The following is a 23179-nucleotide window of genomic DNA, read 5'->3' as shown; positions in this document are numbered from 1 at the left end:
TGCGACGCCTATTTCTAATTTTAGAAATTGCCCTGCTATAGTATCCACACAGACACGGTCTCACATTTCGGCTTAAGAATCTAGAAGTCACTGTTCAGAAAAGTTGCTTTTATATTTATCAAACAGTATTTCCACTTATCTTTCAGCAAAAAACTGCACAACAACAATACCAAACATAGCCTATTAGTTAAATCGAGTTGAGTTAAGTCTGAACGGCTAAATGTTCAAAATTGGAGTACCAATTTGGAGTCTGCTTCCCAAAATTTGCGAGGATTCATGAATCCTAGAAGAGTTGTACAAGTCTAACTATATTATGTAATGCAAGAACACATTTGTTTAGACCAATGAATTTCTTACCAGTTTCGAGGCGGCCGATATGGTTCACCAGAGTAATAGCATGATGTCAGTGGCAGGAAAGCCGTTGATGGGGGCGTAATCAAAAGAGCATGCCCATTTTAGCCCACGATTCTTGCGTCTGCTAGAGACCTGAATCTTAACTGCCATTTCATCTACATGCATATATGCAGTTTTAGCAGCCGCGGATTCGATTGATACGATTATATGAATACTTCCAATTTCTATACCGCTTAGCTTATCAGCTGATACGTATATAACTTTGAACCTTCCACAAGCAAAGCGCATACATGTAATCGCACTGCTGTCCGATTATTCAATGAACTCGTGGTGCATTTATCAGCCCCTTTAGTTCCGCGCTTATTTTATTTCCTAAAAAGAATTTATCTAGTTTTGGCAGGTTTAGGTTCAGTGGAGTACTGTAAATTCTTGGAGTACTGGAGTACTCCATCCTGACCGTTAATCTCTTGTTAATCCAACGCTTATCATAATTTGGTTTTTTATAATTTTTAAATACATGTTTAATAGACCGTATATGTACAGCAGCCGTATGTTGATTTTAGTTTATGTATATCTCTAGTAACTGCCACCCGTTAATGGAGGGGCGCCATTTTCAGATGGCCTTGTCTCCCTTAACAATCTCCCCCGTAAAAACTACATCACCACTTCATTCCCTTCTTGCCCAGGTCGTTGTTTTGCTGTCCAGTGTTAGATTGTTCACCAAAAAATTACTCCGTCCATTTGTTTCTTAATTTTGTAATCATGTAATGCCACAAAAATTGTTCCTTTCTTCTTACACAGATAGCATACAAGCTTATATTTATCCAGAATGTTATGGTTATATAGAAAACATGTTGTCTCAAAAGCAATCAACCAAGATATGTAATTCCTACTGGCCAAATTCTCAAGAAAGCTTATAAAAAAAAAAAATCAAACTTTAATGTACAAATACCACATTTCAGCCCATAGAATACTACTGCAACGGAGGGTAGAGCTTTTATTAAATATAGCAAACGACTACATAATTTAAAATGGCAAAAATTAGCAAGACTAAAGTATTTTCCACAAAGCGTTTTGCTTTAAAGTACACAGAGATCAAATGAAGTCAACTTTAAGCAAATCCCTCTCTCAACAATAAAGAAAATCCCAAATAAATAGCTATTCTGCAATTTTCTTGCCCTTGTTCAAGTATGTCGCCCCTCCCATCACATATTCCCTTTAACTGTTGTGCTCCCAAGTTAGGATTTTATGTCCGTACACCACGCGCAACTTGTTCAGCAAGCTCTTCTGATTGTCCTGCACAATTTAAAGTAACATCATTAGACAACAAGCAGACTAGTTCAGATTAAACTAGAATAAACTACCCCAGCAACTAGCCACACTAACTTATATAAATAAACAAGACATACGTTCTATGTCCTTAGGCCGGTGATCCATCCGAGCAGAGAGAACGCAAATAATTAAACTAAATATAGTTGTTCAACTTGGCATGAATTTCAAACTAAATTTACATAGTAAACCACAATCATCATATTAAGGGGTAATACAGTGGATGATTCCAACTATTTATATTGAGAAGTTCTGCTACAAGGTTTTCCATTTTATTTGTTATGGTTTCGTTCCTAATTACTAATATAACTGATCCATTAAAGTTTGCCAAAGTAGACGTACTGCTAGCTTGAAGCTGCTAACTGCCAAGTTGGTCCATTTATCGTTGATTATTTTAGTTGTTACTGAACTTGTGAGTTCTCAGGCTGTTAGCTAAATTGTTACACAATTACGTTGGTTGGTGTATAATTAATTAGTGTTAACATTCTGGTTGTGTTTTGTGTATAGGATAGGGCAGACACATTTGAAGAGGCTTTTTCCAATCTGTCACATTGGGTTTCTGGAGGTTTGTCCCTTGAATTACACCACTAATTATCAGATTAGTGATGTTTCAGAATCTAAAGTTACAATTATTTGCTTGACTAATGCTGAGATTCAACTTAGTCCTAATGATTTGTAAGTTTCTCATGACTTGAACACGGAAACTTGTAATGCTTAGTCCTAATTATTTGCTTGACTAATGCTGAGATTCAACTTAGTCCTTATGATTCAACAGTAGAGACTTGTTGGTAAGTAACATATCAGGATATACATTATCCTATTGTGGTAATACAGTGGAGGAATCCAAATTTCTACAAGACATACCAAGTGAGTACTTTATTACTACAAGGCATCTTCCATGATGACTACCCAAGCAACGCACAATAGTTATGGTACAATTTGTAAATAATTGTAATTTCGAACGTTGTGGTTGTCCCCCAAATTGCAATCAATAAAACCACACAAACCAAAAAACCCACACGGCCACAACACAATCCACAAATTATCCTACACAAACACTTAATAAATCATCATACACACACAAAATCAAGAACAAAAGTATACACCAAATTGAGCTGGGTAAAATCAAAAACTGTACCTGAAATTCAACCCGGGCTGATCCAAGTTGTCCCCCAAATTACTAAGCTAAATTAGTCTAATGACTCACAGGAGCACATCTAATACTTGATTTAACACCCGAAAATCAATTAGCTAATTCAATTACTCGGTCCCCCCAATTCCTCGGTCCCCCAAAATTGGCCCAACAGGAGTATACAAAGGCTAAGGGCATACTTACACAAGAAGCACATTCCAATTATACTATTACGGAAAAATGTCTGTCAAATTAGACTGATTATACATTATCCACAAACAAAGAGACAATGATGATTTATACTACAAGAACCATGTGTCTCAGAAACTCAATTGAACACCGATTTCTCAATATAAACTGACATGCATTACAATTTTAGCAATGACAGAGCACGATAACAGTAATATAAAGGAAAAAAAAAGAAGCAAATTTACTTGTTTCCCAACTCAAGTTGCTTGTCACTGACCTGAACTCATTCCTAGGGTTTTCAAAAATCTCCGAGTTGTAGCTGCTTATCAAGAGGGTTCCTTTGTCGTCTAGAATCGTACTTCTCGTCAATACTTATCTTCTGAAATCTTCGGTTTTGATTTAGAGGAGTGATCTTAGGGGAACAAGATAGAGGTAACTGCACTTGAACGCCTATTAGTGCGGGACATACTCTCGTATACGGTATCGTATGTTTTACAAATCAATACGCTGGTTTTTAATTTAAATAAAAAATCCACCTGTCACCCATCTCTGCCGTACATTTTAGTTTAGATTTAATGGTTCTAGGAGGGGTCTCCAAGTACTCCAAAAAATAAAGACTCTAAAAATTTAAATACTTATTTTATCAATATTTCAATAAGAATATTTAGTGTCCCAAAAATATTTTATTCTAAAACTGATATATAAATGTGAATTTTTTTCTAAAAAATATCTATTTCCATATTTTCGAAATTGACCAAACATTTGCTGCATTTTATAGTGAAACACAATGCTACACCCATCTTATTATCAAATCCAAAGTAATTTCTTGATTCCTGACTTCTCCGTATTTATGTTAAATTATTAATATTTATTTCATTGGACTAAACTTGCTATATTATTATCAAACAGAGCAAAAGAGTAACATTTTCTAGCATCACAAGCGTTTTTATTTTCTTAGCAGAATTTTATAATAAAAATACAGAATGAAACAACTTTGCTTATCTTCTACAGGAAATATATTATATAAACTCATCTATTTTATCACCAGGATTGTATATTTAAACACTTGTAAGCTAAATGGAGATCCGATGATTCAACTCTTTCTGACTTACTGGTTCAAGCTTTGGAGTATTGGGCAGTGGAATCAGAAATCCATATGCATATATCTACTTCTTTTCTGTACTTTTGGCCGGCAGAACTGCTTCAGCTTCAATATTTTGTGTTTCCCATCCCTTAAATTTCAAATTACATGCAGTGTAATTTATGTTTATGTGTCATTTTGGGGCTAAATCTTATTTCTCAGTGACACGGCTCGCAGAGTTGCGTGCATCAACATTACCTCGAGCTTCACGTTTTCTTTTGCTTCTTGAACTGCGCTTTGATCTGGGCGTTCGTGTTTTTGTTGCACGCTTCTCAGTGTTCTCTTGAATAGTAGCAACTTTTTCAGGGGAGTGCAATTCGGGGAGAGCATCTGGCCATGGTGTGCGTTTTGCTGGAACAGTAACCTCTAGTGGAGGATCAATAATCCACCTGCATAGGACACAAGTTCATTTATTTTAATGACATGCATATGCGAAAGATGTTTATAAATTTTTATGAAATGCAGCTATAACAAATTTATTAGCATTATCATTTTTGTTGCAAGTTCACATTATTATTCTAATTATACTAAGATTCCTAAATCCTAATAGCCTCAGGGATTCATTCTTTTTCACTAATACTTCTAATTAATACTCCAACAGTCCGTGTGATCTGTGAAGCTACCACATTTACAAACACCCAGTCAATGCTCAGATGGAAACTTAAAAAACTTTTAACGTTCTTTTTGTTCTGACCATGCTTTATGATACAAAAAATGACCTATATATATATATATCAACCATCATGATCATAAGTTTTTCAAAAAATTAATACACAGGCCAGAATATTCACAACTACAGTACGGTCCCCAACAGCCAAGTACCGCAGCAGAAGACAACAGAAGGTCCATGGGCCATAATATTTAAAATAGAAAATCTTTAGCCTTACAACATCTTCCAGCATTGTAAATTTTACCAATAAGGTAGTAAGTTTGCTACAGAAAAATTTAATTGTCGGATATATAACAACTAAATATAATAAATTTAGTTCAGTTCTCAATTACACGGGTTAATATGCACTATATTCATATATTTGGCCTAAAATTTTAATAATAATCATGGGATGCAATGTTTAGTTGCAAATCAACTATCTCTGACTTGTTACTAAACTTAACAAATAGTTTGCAAGGTCATGCAAAATAAAGTATAAACAAGGGTCAAAGATATATTAGATTGGCGCGGGTTCACAGAGCAGTGTCAGTAACGAACTCATCATGTCAGCTCATCAAAAAACCTTAAAGTTTCAAACTGATCTGTTATATATAAGTTGAGAGTTATTTACAATGACTTCCAAATTCTAAAATCCGTTCCAACGTAGAGGTAGATGTTAGTAGGCATCATTTGTGCGGGAAGGATACAGTGTGATTTAACCATCTAACCAAGTATAAACACTATTTTTCTGTTTGAAATTGTCAACTACAAGAATTTAAATACTAACGCACCTAGAGCATCTACTAAGGCTCAAACCTAAATCTTTAGCAATTTAGTACCTGAGTGGTACCACTGGAACTACAAACCATGGGTGAAAGAAAAACTAGCATTTTGTCTTGAACAGAGTCGGATTGGTCCACAAAAGCTTAGTACAGGCTAATTTTTACAGCTTGATATATACTAATATGTATAGGTATCCTGTAATGTTTAAAGAGCTTCATAAATAATGTAACTATTATGTTGTGAGGAAATAACCAAGTCTAGTTTAAGGGCTTAAGAAAGTCTGTCTCATTTTGTCTGCCAGACTGCAAATCTTTGAACCCGGCCGACTCATGAGGTCCAACGACATCAAGACGACCAAGGGTGTTATGATATTCCCTAATGACCATAGGAATTATTATTTACATCATACAATCCAAAAATAAGTTACTCTAATAGTTTCCAAAAATAAATAATGTTCATAATTTGTAGGTTTTTAACTTTTTAGTGAAAAACTAACTGAGTAGATAAACATACAGAATCATGTTCCAGTTCTTCAAGTAAAAACTTTAGTCATCAGTTCATCAGGGTTGGAATATATCAGAAAGGTCAACTAATAACCACCCCCAAATGTGTGGTCAGTAATTTTAACACCAAGTAGAACAACAATTATTCTGATAAGTGGTAACCGAGGACACTTAAACTTAATAACAGATCAACATATTTCTCCTCAGTATCGATAAAACTAATGAATGGATTCAAAATGAGGCATCATTCTATTCCATTGATTGGAATAGAATCATTCTATTCCATTGATTGGACTAAAATCATTCTAGTCCACTGATTGTATAAGCATGAGCTTCAACACGAAAACACCACGTCATAACTTTACGCCCACAACTTCCTAGTTGCTGTAGAACGGCAACTATGCTGATAACTGAGGTCACTCCAAGTTAATAACAGATCAACATATTTCTCCTATGTATCAATAAAAATAGTAAACGGAGATTCTGAATGAGGCATCATTCTATTCCATTGATTGATTTTACACATATAGAAGCTATTTGTAGTCAAATCCTAATTCATAGTGAACAATTACATTGGCATAACCAAATGCAGTTTAACAGAAGGCTTCAACAAATCTACACATTTAACAGGAACCACAATCTCAATATATAATATTAAACTTTATTCTATATGTGAGAAATGAAATGATTAGCTGAGAGACATAGCAGTATTAGCAATACACAACATGGCACATAGCAAAGAACTGACCTTGCAGGGAATCTGCTATCAGCACGAGCTTCAACACGAAGCCACCAGAGCATAACTTTACGCCCACAACTTCCTAGTGGTTCAACTACTGCAGGATCTTTCAATAGAGACAGGGGACTAAATGTCTCCTGCCCATTGTCAACCGCTTTCTGCAGATGTTTAACCCAGTCTGTTATATTTTCAGGTTCTTCCCAAAGCAACCTGGAAGTCAACACAAATCCTGCCCATTCCATCTTCATGGGAAGCACAATTCCTTTATCACCAATATACCTTGCACTGTTCACGACATATGGCAATGAATCAAACGTGTGCCATCCTACCAATTGGTCTGACGAATTGCAAGCTGGACCCTGAATTGGTAAACTTGACTTGCTTTCTTCTCCTCGATTCTGAACTACTGATACTTGTTCCCCGTCAGAATTACCTGAATGAGAAAGAATACCAACAGAAACAACACCAATCTCCTTCACTTTTTGAATCTCATCAAAAAATTCCATACTATGCACATTACTATCATCCACAAACATCACAATTCCATCAAGTTTGTTTTCTTTAACAACTCTGTTCAATAATAAAAAAAAATACCATAAGTTAAAGAATTTCAAAACAAAACATATATAATTATTATTGCAATTAATATGTTTGCTACAAGTTCACCTCAATCCGTGAATTCTCATTTTCGCCTCCATCTTGTGACGATCCTCCCACAAAGTCGGCATCTTTTCATTAAATCCAATGTGCATATTCGAAAGTCCTGACTTAGCTAGCAGCGACGACGTCTCATTGGTTGTTCCACCAGCTTCAACAACAATCCATATGACCTCATACGGAACATTCATTAACGAATGCATCAATCCAATAAAATGCAAAGTCTGAAATGTCCTTACATAAGTAGGTGTAATTGCAATCAAAGTCCTAGGGTTCTTAATCCCATACTGAAACTTCTGTTCTCTTTGAACCCTCTCAATAATCTGATGAGCCTTCATAACCTCATCGGGATTCGGATGAGGCCAAGGCCTAATCAAAATCCCGTGCCGCCCAACCACAACACTACTAGTACCCAAACCAGTTCTATTAACAGAAGTTTCAAACCCGGGATTCAAATTCAACACAGGCAATGTAGTCTTATCAGCAACAACATTAGTATCAGGTCGAAAAGGGGTTGCCGTATATATCGTATTCGATGTCGAAAACAAAAGAAAAAACACAAGTCTAGAGAATCTGAAGCCAAGAACCAAGCTAACTAGACAACACAAGCAATGAAAAACTAACCAGAAAATTGTGGCCGGAGATTTGATGGGGTTTTCTGAAGAGTCTAGCGGCGATGACCCTCTAAAGCTGCTGCTCCGGCGACCCAGGTAGCTCTGTTGTAGCGCAGAAAGCTTCATTTTTTCAAGCAAAGATGGGATTTTGATTTGGTGGGTTATTTTAAAAAATAGAAAAGTTTTTGTAGGTTAAATTTCAAGAAAATTGCTTAAAATTCAAGAAATAAGATGACTGGATTGGATTCAACATCTGCATCAGAAAGAGAGACAGATCAACTAACTAAAAGGAAGCAGTTGGTGCGTAGATTAATTTTATGTGTGTGTGTATCATGTGTGTATTTTATATGTTGTTAAAAGGTTTTTACAGATAGTGAGGAGTAGAAGACCATTTGTAATGATGTAGCTGCTACCTGGCACCTGGTACTTGAGTTGCCAGATAAATCGGATTTGGGAATGTATTTAGATCCATTTTCATCATGTTTTTTTCGGACATTAGGTGTGAGATGCATACATTGATGTTCCAAGATTGTTTTCCTTCCAAAGATCTAGTGTCCTTTTGCTATTGCCTAATATGATTACCATAATCTCGAATGCATTTTTATAAATTTCTCATTTATTTGAATATATTCAATTAACGTGCAAGCGCAAGTGCACTTCATGAAGGCAAATACATATGATGCTTTCTTCTCGATTTATACTAAAGTATAAGAGATTATAATCATTTAAGTGAGAAAAGGAAAGAGATGATAAAAAATCTGAATGTGTGTTGAAAAATTTATACTTAGACAATGGTTAAATTTGAAAAGATTTAGGTTTGATAATCCAAAAGTGAAATTGGCTAAATAATTAAAAAAGAAGCATTATTATGCCTGCTTACTGAATGTGGTCGATGTACAACAATTTCAAATATGAAATTTCTAAAATATTTATCATAATATTATAATTTAAAATAATTCCGGGATTCCAATTAATATTTATAATATATTATAGTTGAGAATTCGCAAATATATATTTATTTTACTATTATTATTAACTAATAGTAATAAAACTAACATTTAATTATAATTTTTTTTCTAAAAATTAATTTTCTTTCCGTCCAGGTCCAATTCCTTGAAAATAAAATAAAAGATCAGCGGTCTAATTCCAAACAATAATGATTCCGCTTCACGTACAAACCACCCTCCAACCTGTACATACCAAAAGCCAACCATTGGTCAAAATTAAACCACCCTTATTCCACAAACATGATCCTCTCGGCGGCGCCACCGCTGACTTTACCATGAAACATATAAACCTCCGTCGAATCACAACCCATCATTTCTCCGATCTTTCACGATTCCGGGGAGTCTTTCGTGTCAGCCACAACAAGATAGCCCCTTATTCAATCATGTCCGATAAAGAAAAAATCAACTGTCAATCTCATTCTGAAAAAACATCGGATAACAACAACAACAATAATAACATTGGCGGTGCTAAAGAGAAACAAGTGGAGCTGCCGCCGCCGCCGGAGAAGCCGTTACCTGGGGATTGCTGCGGCAGCGGATGTGTTCGTTGTGTATGGGATATATATTATGAGGAGCTAGATGATTATAACAATCTTGTCAAAAATATAAGACCGGGTTCTAATTCTGTCGAGAATGATAGAAGTTCTAGCTAGTTTTCGAGATTTCGGGATTATTATTCAATTCAGGTATTGATTTGGGGAATTTGTTGTATTTGCATTAGTGTACTAGTTGCTTATAGCATGTTGTTGTTGACAAAGCATCATCATGAATTCGAATATTGGGTTTTTATTTATCCTATTCGTCGAAGATTACTAGTTGTTGATGATTTGTTTTTGCTTCTTATTGATCTATGTATATAGGATTGTGCTGCATTTTTTTTTTTTTATATAGTATGCAAATTAGCTACAAAATGGCAGTTAGTTCAGATCACTAAAAGTCATTGTTATCTCGACAAAATGTATATGCTATGTCATATATCCTATATGCTTTGGCATATCATATGAGTACATGACTATAAGAGGTTGTACTTAGAGGATCATGATGCAGCAGGGTCCAGCTAATCTGTGCAATGTGTTTATTGTTTAAGAGCTCGTCCTAGTTATCGGGGCCAAGAACAAAATTCTAAGTAGTAACTGCTTTTAGAGGGGTGTATTGGATTGGGATTTTAAAGGATTTTTTTGCATTCATAAAATCCGAGGGTATTCGATTAGGATTGTTTGAAATCCATTAAAATCTTGAGGTATTCAAATGGGATTTTAAATTATGCCACAAAATCTGGTGGTATTCAATTGAGATTTTAAATTATGCTTTAAAATCTGATGGTATTCAATTGAGATTGTTTAAAATCCATTAAAATCTGATGGTATTCAAATGCTGATGGATTTTTTTTCATTTCATAAAATGATGGATTTTGTGGCATTCTTCAGTGTATTTTAAGTTTTTTGAAATCCCACCAAATTCAATGGGATTTTGAAGCATTGTACCTAAATCCTATCAACTCTACGACATTTCATCAAGAATCCGCACAAAATCAAAATCCCATACAATCCATTAAAATCCATAGACTAAAAACAATGCATTAAAATCCCAATCGAATACACCCCCGTTAGATATGTTTTTACCAGTGAATTTATGATGTAATGTTTTTACATCACTATAGGCAATTGGTCCAGGCCCAATAATTGTTGGCAACATTACGGACGGTTTTTTACTGCCGGAAAGTTTAGAAAACCCTATAACAAGTCAATTTTCGGCTAGAAGACAATGTAGCCCCTGCATTTACATCAAAAATTTAGGCTTAGTGCCTTCCCGAAAGATACAGCCGTGAGTTAGGGACCAGACCCTTTTATGTAGTGGAGTGCAGAAATAGATTATTTCCATTTGATGAAGCTTTCTTGTTATAGTAACATTTTCTGTGCAAGGTTTTGACAAAATGTTATCATTCTCTGACTGATAGTAATGTCAACGGTTCTAATACCATGAGATAGCTCAAAGTAGTAGAACAGAGAATTCTAAAGGTGTATTTAGGTTTTCTCTATGCCTAATTCATTAATGAATTTCACGAAGTTGCATCGCATGAAAAGATCCTAAAAATAGTGCGACAGTACGGTGTATATAAACTTGTATTCTTCTGATTGCCCTTCTTTACCGCTTATATAGTTCTGTGTTATGCCTGAATTGTAATACCTATCTACTCACTCCACCTGTCAATGCTAGAAGGACAATGGTTCGAACTGTGTAAAAATTATATACCTACACTAGCACTCTAATAGTTTATCTTATGTGTTAGATGCTTATGTCTTTGTCATTTGATCTCATGACATTCTAGGTTACATATTATTACCTTTGTTAAAAATGTTTTCTGGAAGATAATCATAGAGATTTAGTGGGCTGGTCCTGTGAGAACCTTGAGGTGATTGGTTATATTTGGGGAAGTTCTAATTTTCGACCACTATTTCAATATAGAAGGCTCATTTAAGAGTTAGGAGTGTAGAGAAAAAACCATTTTAAAGGAAGTATAAGCATCTATAAGCTTCATGGTGACTACAGTTATAATTGCTGCCATAGATGATGAAGAATAAGAATAAGAGGTGAGTGATGGGGAAGTCGAAGATTGTTCATTTGCTGGGCTTAAATGCAATGTCCATTCCAACGACATAAAAGGCCTGCTGATATTGCTCTGTTATTTAATAATCTGTGAAATTCTTAGCTTGTTTATGAATGAGCATGAGGTGGAGATCACTGGTTACCAATAGAAGCCAACAAATGTATACAGGGTCTAAAGAAACAACATTTTTAAATATTGAACGTCATAAATATAAAAAGTATTAGTAAGAGAATTATAATAAAGCTTTGCATTTTTTCGAATCATGAAACCAAATATATTTTTATATTACATTTTGCAACCGCTTATTATTTATCGCGCTTCAGTTGTCATTTTTTCCGTCAAAAAATAACGGACCCGTTAAAAAATCAAGGCCAGTTGCGAGAATTAAAAAAATTATAATACTAAAGCCCTAATTCATCAGTTAATTACAGAGATCACAAAGTTAGCTTCTAAATCTAATAAATCCCCGCGTAAATCTAAAACCACTGCTCAAACGGGTTCAAGCCTCAATTCGCTCCCCTCTTACTAAACCTTAAATTGATTGAGACTAATCATAAATTGATTGCTACTAAGTTCTACTCCCTCCGTCCCAATGAATTGTATGTTCGCTCCCCTCTTACTAAACCTTAAATTGATTGAGACTAATCGTAAATTGGTTGCTACTAAGTTCTACTCCTTTCGTCCCAATGAATTGTATACAGTTTCCTTTTTGGGACGTCCCATCAATTGTATACATTCCAAAAGTAGTAAACTTTTATAATATAAAACATCATTACACCAACTACTTTCTTCCGCTATCTCTATTTTATAATAATATAAACACTATTACACCCACTACTTTACTCTACCATCTCAAATTTATTATTAAATATAAATGGGTCCCACCACTATACCCACTTTTCATCCAACTTTATTCATTTCTTACCCATTTTCTTGGTCTCCGTGTCCCAGCCATTTGTATACAAATGACTGTGACGGAGGGAGTAATTGGTTGCTAACTAATCATCATGAGAGGTAGATTAAGACATTCTATGTCTTCTGGCTGTATAGTTACAATTATTTTTTTAAAATTTTTTTATATAAAAATATATGATTAATATTATAAGTCAGAATTTTTTTAAGAAATTAACAATTTAAACTAAGCGTTCAAACGACTTAGAAGTGTGTGCCAAAAAATTACGCGACCTATACTTCAAAATGGAAGGAGTGTTTGAAAAAATTTAAGAATTTCCACTCTTTTAGAAAATATGTGTGTGCTCTTAATTGATTATTATTGAATATAATAGCCAACTTCCTTCCGATTCTATTCACTTCTGTCTCAAACCTTTTCTCAAATTACAATAAAATATAAATAAAGCACAAATATAAAAAGACGAATTGAAATTGTCATGATATTTAATATATTAATATTTTAAAAATTATATATTATATCATCTTTTAATGATTGAGGAGTCTAATCCAGGATACCGTAAAAGATTATTAACTACACGACCATCAATCTAAAGCATCAAAATTTACACAGAATTTGACTCTTAAAACTCTTTCTAGAATGATTAGCTCAAAATTTCAACAAGTCCTGTGATTTTTCAAACATCTTGGTTACTTGATAGTAAGATTGATATCTTAAAGATATATAAATTAATCCAATTTTTATTAAAATTGATATCTTAAAGATTAATACAAGGATTTTCAAAAGCATTTCTTTTAAGAACTAAATCCAATTTCTATTTTTCTTGAATAATTTTTAAAAGATTAAAGCTCTCAAAATTTAAACTAATTACACAATAATTAAATATATATTCTGATTAAAAGTCCATCTTATATCGAGAATACAAGCAAATACACTAAAATTACAAATATACAAAAATTACATATAAACGGAGAGCTCGTCTAAAATACATGTTTTCCATATCATGCGAATTCATCGGAGAAATAGTTTTCTCTCATATCTCAAACAATGTGAAAATGAAACATTATAATTGAATTTATAAATTAATAGCATAAAAAATTGTCATAATTGAATTTATAAATTAACAACATAAATATTCATATTAAAATTTTGGAGTGAAATGAATGAAGTTACTTCTTTGTCTTATATACAAGAATAAAATGGGGGCTTGCCTCTCTTCTGAAGTAGCATCATTATGTGTGTCTCGGTTGGAAACGCCGGGAGTGTGAAAATGGAATATAGCAAAGTGAGAATGAAAAATAATCAAGATTCAGAATTTATTAGTTAGTTTTTTTTCTTTTTTTGCTAAGTAATTAATATTATTAGTTAGTTTGGTTCTAGGGAAATCGACATGGTCAATGGATTATCTATCCGCCACACTAGTTCATTCTTCTCAAATTAAAATTTACGCAACATTTTAGTGTGAAATCTTGTCTGATTGGAATGAGAGGAATTTTTTGGTGAATTTAGAAAATCCAAAATCCATATAAAAATTTAAAATTCATAATGAAATGTGGAATGAAAATGATGAGATAAAATGAAGATTTTTTTAAGTTTGGATTCTTCTTAAAATCCTTATGTTTTTTTTAAGGTCTTAAAATCCTTATATCAAGATCAGAACTAAATACAAAAACCTAAAAACCATGAGTTTCTTTGTATTCTGTTTCAAGAAGGAATAGAATATCATTGATATTTTTATGATATCTGAAATTCTGAATGACATTTTGTATTTTACACGATCTGCGCGCCCAAGTGAGCCCTGACATTATTTTACTTGTATACCAAAATGAAATGAATTGCTGTACTATTCATGATAGGGTTGTAATTCGAGCCGAGCCTAATTTGACTCAAGTTTAATTGAGTCGAGCCGACTCGGTTAACTATCCGGCCTAAATTTTCGCTCGAACTCAACTCAGTTAATTTCACGAGTCGAGTCGAGCCGGCTCGTTTAGCTAAACGAGTCGGTGTTAATGAGTCGAGCGAGCCAGCTCGTATAATTTTATACTTAATTAAGTCCAAACCTCTACCCGAACTCTACTCGTTTAATTTCACAAGTCGAGTTGAGCCGACTCGTTTAATTAAACGAGCCCACTCGAGCCGGGTGAGCTCGCGAGTCGCCCGACTCGAATAACAACTCTAATCATGAAAATGGAAGTCAAGAGGACGTATCATAAATTTGTGGCCGAGTTGAGAACGCGCGCCCGGAGTTTGAAATAAATTGAGGAGGTGAGAAATGAGGATGAAATTATCAAGAACTAAGCATCGATTTGGACGGTTTGAAGAGGTATATGGACCAAATTGAAATTTTTGATTTTGAAAATCTTGAAACCTAATCTACACCGAATATTCTATCCAAACCGAAATCATCCATGTTCGGTTCAATATCAAAATAATTATTTTAAAATCTATATTTTTTTATTAAATTAAAATAAATAATTTTAAGTGTTATCTTATTTGTCTCTTATCAAAATACATAAAAAAAACAATAATATCCGTATAACTCTATAATATAAGTAATTTTAAATATTATTTTTATTGTTGTTATGAAAAAAATTAACTTATTTATTGAAGATGGTAAAGGTGAAGAATAACTTTCAAACATAAATTATCTAAACTAAAGTATAAAAAAATATTGTTTGTAAATTATATGTATTAGCGATTCAGTTATTTCGTCGAAAATTGAAATATTATTTGTAAAACACATGTATCAGAGGAGAAATCAAATCATTAGAATACCGAAACCAAATTAAAATATATTCCTAAAATATTATTTATAAAATATATGTATCAGAAAACAAATTATATCATTAGAATATTGAAACCTAATCAACTATCCAAGAATCAAAAGTCAAAAGTTTCGGTCAGTTTCACCATCAAAGAATCAAAAGTTTCACTTTGAACAATTTGAATGGACCGAAATATTAGATTTGTTCGGATAATTATGCCAATGCTTATTAATATTAGGCCACAACATTAATCTTATCTTTTATCTTGGACATCCATTCCTAGTTAGTTCTCCCTCATATCTCACAAAAGTAAGAAAAAAAATTTGTAGAGGGAAATGAATTATGTTTAGGTAGTTCCCTGTCAAAAAATATGAAAAAATTTTGTACAGTGGAATGAATTATGTTTACTTCGTACGTAGCCTTATATAGAGTCATCTCAAGTAGCTTCGCAAAATTTGTGAATTTGGTTGGAAATGCCGGGAGTGTGAAAATGGAATACAACGAAGTTAGAATGAAAGTTGAAAACTTTATTAGTTAGTTTGCTTCTATTGGAATATCAGTATGCCAATAAACACAACATCAATTAACTGCTTGCCGAGAAGCACACAAACAATCAACCACGTACCCAGCCATATATATTACATGCGACTTAACTTGTATACAAACCAACACAGGTTACACGCAGCCTGACAAATGGATGATGAACCGCCGAGAGGAGCCATCCACATCCAGATGGAGTAGCCGCTTAGACGTTATTAGTACAAAACAAGAAAATGTTTACAACAAACTAGCCCAACAAAGCAAAGGCTTATTTAGATATACACAAGAGACACTCTCATCATAGAGGTCGTAGCATGATGGTAATAATTATTCAGTGGTGGCCAGTCCCGGGCAGCTTCTCCTTGATCTTGTCCAGCATTCCTTTCTTCTCATGAGTCTGCTCTCCATATCCTCCGGTAGTCCCATAGCCTCCTCCGGGAGTGGTGGTTGAATAACCTTGTTGCTCTTGCTTGTGCCCACCAGGCAGCTTCTCCTTTATCTTCTCCTTCATCCCCTTCTTCCTTCTCCCTCCCATTCCGTCGTCCTCCGACTACAAATCAAATAACCAATTAGTTTCATTCATAAAATGCGTTTTATTCAATATTAAAAAACTGTATAGAAATGAGAGGGACGGAGACAGAGTACTTACACTAGAGCTGGAGCTACCAGAGCGGTGTAGCTGGCCCTGGCCCTGGCCGTAAGTGCCTGTAGACAAACCAGTTCCATGTGTGCCAGTTGCACCAGAGCCATGCATGCCATGAGTGCCTGTTGCACCAGTACCCATGTGGCCCCCACTGCCATACTCACCCATGGTTCCACCAGTCGTGTGCTGAACCGGGTTCCCGTACTCGTCTGTTTGACGAACCGGATTGCCATAGGCATCAGTCGGCTGCTGTTGCTGTCCATATCCTCCTCCGTAGCTTGCCATTTTTCCCAAACGAACTCGATCCACTCAAAATATGTAAGAAGCTTGTTGATATTTCTGATTGCTTGATGTTCTGTTTTATGTTGCGATGATGAAGAAGCTGATAGAGCTTGGGTTTATAAAGGGACGCTAGCGGGGCCATGTTTGATACGATCGTGACACGTATCGGTTTGTCCGTGATGTTGTGGCATGCTTAGAACAAGGCACGTGTCGTATATGTCGGTATGGATAAGATATGTTGAATTAAATACAGAAGCACTTGTAGTATTTTACGGATTTGGCGCTACGTATCAACAGCAGCAGTGACTAATTTGTCGACATCCTAAAAGTAAAAGGACACTTCACCGCGTCTTTCGAGATGATTTTAAGATAAACATCTCAAGGAGATAGAGGAGAGTCAGGTATGGGACGGTGGCACTTTCGAACAACAGCAATGATTTCTCTCTAAACATACGGGCTTCCGGGTTGCTGTTTTTCTTCTTTCTTGGAAATTTGGTTTCTATAACTCTATAAGGTGTGCATGTATGTAGCCCCTGGTGGATGGAGCTAGAGGGGTCGTTTGATTGTGTTTAAAAAAAATGTTTATTATTTAAAATAAAGAAATTGAATATAAATGAAAAGTTGGTTTATATTTATAAGCTATTAAAAGTGTTTGGATATAAACTGATCATAAATGTTAGAAAAAGCTATAACTTCAAAATAAGTTAGGTTTCCTAATATTTTTTTTTGGATTTCTAAACTTCAGTATAAGTGCTTCTCAAAATTAGCCAAACACATCTTTTTAAATAGAAGTGAACTTCTATATCAAAAAATCACAGAAATCCCACTGCCAAACACCCACATAACCTTTCGTGGTGGCCTAATAAATTCTTATTTGTCAGGCTGGCCTAATAATTTAGGATATTACACTCATTAATTCTACCCTGCAGGGTGCGACTGCACCGGTTCGAAAAGTAAACATCCTCCTCTAGAGTTTGTTGTAATTGACTAAATTGAATATATAAAATATTATATAAAATTTACTAAATCGGTAAACCGTTGTGCAAGGCCGATAAATAATCACCTTAATTTGCTGGCATTAGAAGAGAAGGGCTAACATGAAAAATAAGAGCATGTCAAATTAGCCAAGGTGACCGGCCTGAAAACTCAAGCGCGGGGGTCTCCATTTCTTGAGCCTTCATTATATGAAAGCTGAAAGAACATACTAAACCCCTTTGCATGAGAGCAGGCAAGTCATCCTTGGCTACCAAACAAACACTCTCGTCTTCATGTAAGACCTCTCTTCCTTGCACCCAAAGCTCTAAATGCAGCCAGGCTGCAGATAGCTGCTGATGCTTCTTTTCTTTCGAAACTTGTCAATTTATACTCAACAAGCTAGCTTCGTCTAGAATATTATCAATCTACAACAGGTCAGATTCTTTAGCGCATTATTTTAGCATATATGACTATGCACATTCCATTCAACTTCACACAATGGCCTCAGAGCATGAATTGTTCCCTTTTTAAGCATGTCCTAGCAAGTCAAACTGGCTCGAAAATGCTGATCTTGACCCGAAACGGTCCTGGCTAGTTGAACACTAGTGTTCAAGTTTATTTGAGAATATTAATTTTCAAGATAGGATTTTAATTTTGGGTTGATGCTTCTAAATACGTACTCATCTAGGTCAGATGAGTGCAAGTGATTTATAATACGTATGCAGATGGACATTTATATAATTCAAAGGATTAGATGAAGAAATTACATACATATAAATTGTTAGTAATTCGTAGTACCTTCCCTAAATACGTACTCGAAAATATTTTTGTGTCCATTTTTTAAAATGAAAAGTTGGTCAACAATCTTGAGACGATAGTACTATATAGAGTATATGCATGCATGGTTCGGGTCATTGATTTGTTTGAGGGTTTTTAAGCCTCTAACCATGCCGAGGAATATATTCGTTGTGCTCAGATTTTGATATCGCGCTTTAGTGCTGGATATTGATCTCATAAGACGAATATCAAAGGGGAATAGTGTGTGTCAAATGAGCTGTCCCCAGCTTCGACAGTCACAAGCCATGTAATTAAGCCTAATCACTATAAGCTACCAAAGTAGTATATAAGATTAAGTTGCACAATCAACTCCTTAATTTGGTGATTAACGAAAGCATTTTCAGCCTTTTTGTATAAGGTGTTTCTGGCTTTATCGCTGTCCAAGGGACAGGGTTGACTTCTAATATTAATGATAAAGAGTAGACATGCAAGATCTATGTCGAAAGTATTATATGCTCTAAATCTTTGCCAGATGCTCAATTCGGCGATTCATTTCAACGCTCACAATTCGAACTGATTAGCGGTAAAATGGCATTACGAAAATCGGTAAAATGGTAGCTATGACGACTTTCTTAACAAACGTACCAAAGGAAAAATAGTTGTTTCGCCCGAAATTAATTTTGATACACACTGCGAGTATATATGTGTGAATGCAGATGAACTTCTATTTTTGTGTTATAAACGATAGTGAAATAATTAAAGTCATGAAAGTTTTAGTGGTTTTGATTGTTATGCTTTTAATCGATTAAGAAACGAATGCCAATTAAATAATCATCTCTTGCGTAAACAATTGCATCATAAATCTAATATTTTATCTGCATTGTTGATAAGCTCGCACAACTTTGAATGCGTGCGTAGCCGTGTATAATTGAGTCAATACGTGTTTCTTGCTGCTCTTGGGCAGAAGGAAACAAATAACAGAACTGGTCGATAGTCCTTTTTCTTTATATTATCTTAACAATAATTCAAGTTCGATGACAATACTTGCGCGACTCACAACTATATTGACAAACTTGCGTACCTAAGTCATGAATATACAGATAAACAGAACTATTACGGAATAAGAACCTCCACCGTATTGTGTAATTCGGCTGATATTAAGTTTCATTTCGAGATTATAGCACGCTAAATGCTAAATACTAAGCTGAAATATGATTTTTGTCCATGACACGTTTTTTTTGTTAGTAAAATTATTATTTATTCTTAAGTTGTTACCGGTAAATACACATTACTTGTTTACACATTATGATGTGCAGGAAGTTTTAGGAACCCGTGAGGTTTGTAATTTTTTATTATTATTTATATTATAATTTAGTATATGTTATATAAACGAATTCTAAGATTTTAGTTATACATCTCTTGTTTTCAATTATATTGTATGGTCGATCGTGAAAATTATTTATCATATAAATTTTATCTTTTATATAAATAAAAGCTAGCTATGCTGTGTACCAAATTACCAATATTTGTGTCTGCCTGTCGAGTTATAGCAACTATTTACAGAAATGCAAGCAAATTAAAGCAGTTATTTACAACCAGAATGAATAGGCTTTCGATCGAGATGAGATTTACATAAACACATCGGCAGAAGCTTCGATGGATAGACCGAGTGGTACTATATTCCATATATCCATAAAATAATCATCATCACCAAGCATCTGCGAATCACCATCATTTGTTGGCACAACATGATTGTTAGAGTTGAAACAATCCATAATCTGATTAAGAGACTCCAACCTCTGACTTAACTCAGCTAGCTGAGCCCTAAGAACCGAGTTCTCAGCTTCTAATGTAACATGCATCTGATGAGTCATACTCATGTTTGTCCGTATAACATTGTTCTTACTCTCCAGCTGACTCACCTGTGTCGTCAGGTCATTCAAATGTCTTTGTTTTCTTATTCGTGATCGCTTCGCTGATTCGCGATTCGATGCCATCCTCTTCAGCTTGCTTTCGGCCGAAAATTTGGCTTTCTGCATGCCTGAAGTGGTACTAGAAGAAGCCATTTCACACAAACAAATATAAGTCAACAAAATATTTAATCGAATTGTGTATTAATAATTTTACGAGAAAACGTAGAACCAGTAGAGGAAGAAAACGGAGAAGGATTGAAAGCCGGAGCTTATCGAAAACTCAGAGACCAGAACTTGATTACTCAGTAGAGGAGACATGATTATTCTGATACATAAATGAACGTGTTTATGAACTAGTTGTTTAGCTATGTTGAGAGTGGATGAAGAGTGTATCCTTTGAGGAGTAATTGTTATAAGGTGGAGTTTTGAGAGGTACAATTATTAATGGATATGGATAATCACAATGGCGATGAAGAATTGTGAATTATTTTCATATACATCGTTGACATGTTTGATTGCAGAAAGCTCAATAATTGTATGCTAGCTAGCTTGCTAACCACTAATGGAGTGACCTTGGGTGGCTATTTTTTATATAACCAGGAAATAGACCAACTACGTAACAAAAAATATGATCCAAGTTATATCCGAGGGACTTCTTATTTCTTATGTACCATAACAGTATAGTGGGCTTATTTTGTTGGGCTCCAAGCACTACATAAATAGAACAGCATGAGGAGTGAGGCCTACTTGCATTACCTGCATGGGCTTTTTTGTTATATCATCCATTATTTCATAAGCTTTTCAAATCTATGCAACTAATTTATTATTCTAAAGTCGTGTTCACTTGAATCGAATGGAAATGGAGTGAGAAAATGAGAATACAATGAATTTTATATTCTAACATGGTGTTGATCGGGAAAAATGTTTATAATTTTCATTCTTTCAATCATTACATTGATACTATTGTAGGTAAAATCCTAAACCACGTGCTTTGCAAGAAATGTTCATTCTAATTCTACAATATTATGTTTCCTTAAAATTTTTATCACAATAAATTTAAACTCATTCACGTTTAATCAGTATTGTTTCATACTTTTATCTTTTTTCTATATAACTTTTCATTTTATTCTCTCACATTCCCATCCGAGCGAACACAGCTAAGTGATCCGACCGCTCTTCACGGTGTTTACAGTAACATCATTTGAAAGTAGAACACATTCGGCCAATCAAAACATATCAGTTAGTGAGATTTTTACAGAGTAACAGAAATATTGACCAAATAAATGAGAATAATGCATCTAGCGAGTGCAATTTGGTTTTGATTGCCTCACACGAACAATCAAAGATCCAAGAGAGATTCATCAAATCAAGTAAATCATTGCCAACCGCATTACCTGAGGAGAGGAGCAAAAGCCTAAAAAAGCTGAAAAGAAATGGAGGAGATTTATACATAAAATAATAATAAGAGGAGTGTCGAGATACATTGCAAAGCCACCAACAAGAAAGCGATGAAAATGCATCAGCATCACTTCGGTTTTACCTTTTCTTCTCCTCTTTCTACGGTCTCAGCTATCCTACCCACTTGTATGGAATATCACCAACTCATTTTCCATTCACTCTTTGCTTCTTTTCAGAAAAATTAACTTACGTGCCCCGAGTCAGTAGTTTTCAAACATTAGTTTATCAGGTTTACCTGGATTGAAAGTTACGTACCTAAACATGTTTAAGATTTCCTCAGGGCCGAATCAGAATTCTATGAAAGTCGGGCTTCAAATAGTTTACGGACACTGTTAAAATATAAGTATAAGATTTATAAAAGAGCCTCCTCTAATACCTTAAGGTTTTAGATAAAATGATTCACTACATGATATCAGAGCTCTGATTTGCGGATTTAAAAAACAGTTTTTCACCAGTTATTTAGTAAAAAACTTTTGTTGCCGGGCAATGCAAAATTGTACTGCGAACTTTCTTTCCACTTTTATATTGGTCCATTTTATCACATCATATTAAAAAATTTATAGGTAAACCACATTAAGACCATTCCTCATAAATCTCATGTGCTTGTTAAAATTACGGCTTTTCATCCGTAGAAATGAGCATCTTGTGTTAATCTCCACTGATCTTGTATATTTGTCTGAAATATCTAAATTGTGGTAAGAGAGAGTATTGAAGCACAAGATCCTGAACTTGAAATGATCTTTTCCTAACAAACTACAAATCCCACACTTATGTACTGGTAATGAATACTTTGACATGATTGAGAGGTATAAAGCTTCTAGGTCAGGCCCTTTCTTATCTCACTTCTTTTTTGCTGATGATTTCGTTTTGTTTGCAGAGGCTTCGATCGAGCAAGTGCAAGTAAATGCCTTGAAGCGGGCATAAAATGCGTCTTAATAAGTCTCTGCTCCAAAAATGGCAAGCGTTGCCCTAAAAGATTGCAGGTCAGGAATGGGCGTTGCGCCGTTTCAATGCAAAACCACCCTTCCTCTAATGGGATGATCTTCCTTCATTCATTCCACAAAAATTGAAAAAAGAATTTCTTTACTACACTGAAACCCCATCCGGGCACTCAAGCTCGAACTTCCTTTTTCAACGGCATCTTCCTTGTCTGCTTCTACATATGTGTCAACGTTGACAAAGCTGTTTACGTAATAGGCTGCTGGCTAGAA

The 23179-nt window shown here is 34.7% G+C and overlaps 3 protein-coding genes across 7 annotated transcripts; all 3 read right to left on the bottom strand.

The window, feature by feature from the left end:
• Window positions 1-389: 389 nt before the first annotated feature.
• LOC108225328 (desiccation-related protein clone PCC6-19) lies at window positions 390-16951 on the bottom strand. Of its 2 annotated transcripts, XM_064078853.1 has the most exons (3): window positions 16570-16951; window positions 16237-16470; window positions 390-401 (listed from the first exon to the last, which is right to left on the bottom strand). In XM_064078853.1, the coding sequence occupies exons 1-2, from the start codon at window positions 16846-16848 to the stop codon at window positions 16252-16254; spliced, it is 498 nt and encodes a 165-aa protein (XP_063934923.1). In that variant the 5' UTR covers window positions 16849-16951; the 3' UTR covers window positions 390-401; window positions 16237-16251. The 2 variants fall into 2 exon arrangements, with proteins under 2 accessions (XP_063934923.1, XP_017255658.1); XM_017400169.2 differs by lacking the exon at window positions 390-401 and having other exon boundaries at window positions 15943-16470.
• Window positions 3929-8652, bottom strand: LOC108224560 (beta-1,4-xylosyltransferase IRX14). 4 transcript variants are annotated; one of them, XM_017399220.2, is made up of 4 exons: window positions 8504-8652; window positions 7486-8343; window positions 6829-7389; window positions 3929-4534 (listed from the first exon to the last, which is right to left on the bottom strand). In XM_017399220.2, the coding sequence occupies exons 2-4, from the start codon at window positions 8214-8216 to the stop codon at window positions 4297-4299; spliced, it is 1530 nt and encodes a 509-aa protein (XP_017254709.1). In that variant the 5' UTR covers window positions 8217-8343; window positions 8504-8652; the 3' UTR covers window positions 3929-4296. The 4 variants fall into 4 exon arrangements, with proteins under 4 accessions (XP_017254709.1, XP_017254711.1, XP_017254712.1 ...); XM_017399222.2 differs by having other exon boundaries at window positions 8480-8608; XM_017399223.2 differs by having other exon boundaries at window positions 8459-8598.
• A 3274-nt stretch (window positions 16952-20225) lies between the features above and the next one.
• LOC108226741 (bZIP transcription factor 11) lies at window positions 20226-20663 on the bottom strand. Its single transcript, XM_017401735.2, has one exon. The coding sequence runs from the start codon at window positions 20661-20663 to the stop codon at window positions 20226-20228; it is 438 nt and encodes a 145-aa protein (XP_017257224.1).
• Between the last annotated feature and the right edge of the window lie 2516 nt (window positions 20664-23179).

This window comes from Daucus carota, chromosome 6 (genome assembly GCF_001625215.2).
Source record: "Daucus carota subsp. sativus chromosome 6, DH1 v3.0, whole genome shotgun sequence".
In the NCBI taxonomy this organism is placed as follows: Eukaryota; Viridiplantae; Streptophyta; class Magnoliopsida; order Apiales; family Apiaceae; genus Daucus; species Daucus carota.
Note: the sequence above shows the minus strand (reverse complement) of the source record. Positions and strands in the feature narration are given on the sequence as shown.

What these genes read in the sequence shown, in the direction of transcription:
- LOC108224560 (XM_017399220.2), bottom strand. Translation starts at nt 8,216, where the DNA reads ATGAAGCTTTCTGCGCTACAACAGAGCTACCTGGGTCGCCGGAGCAGC. An exon ending in ATGAGAATTCACGGATTGAG is followed by an intron (nt 7,390 to 7,485) that starts GTGAACTTGTAG and finishes ATTATTGAACAG; the next exon opens with AGTTGTTAAAGAAAACAAAC. An exon ending in GATAGCAGATTCCCTGCAAG is followed by an intron (nt 4,535 to 6,828) that starts GTCAGTTCTTTG and finishes TGTCCTATGCAG; the next exon opens with GTGGATTATTGATCCTCCAC.
- LOC108225328 (XM_064078853.1), bottom strand. Translation starts at nt 16,848, where the DNA reads ATGGCAAGCTACGGAGGAGGATATGGACAGCAACAGCAGCCGACTGAT. An exon ending in CTGGTAGCTCCAGCTCTAGT is followed by an intron (nt 16,471 to 16,569) that starts GTAAGTACTCTG and finishes TTTGATTTGTAG; the next exon opens with TCGGAGGACGACGGAATGGG.
- LOC108226741 (XM_017401735.2), bottom strand. Translation starts at nt 20,663, where the DNA reads ATGGCTTCTTCTAGTACCACTTCAGGCATGCAGAAAGCCAAATTTTCG.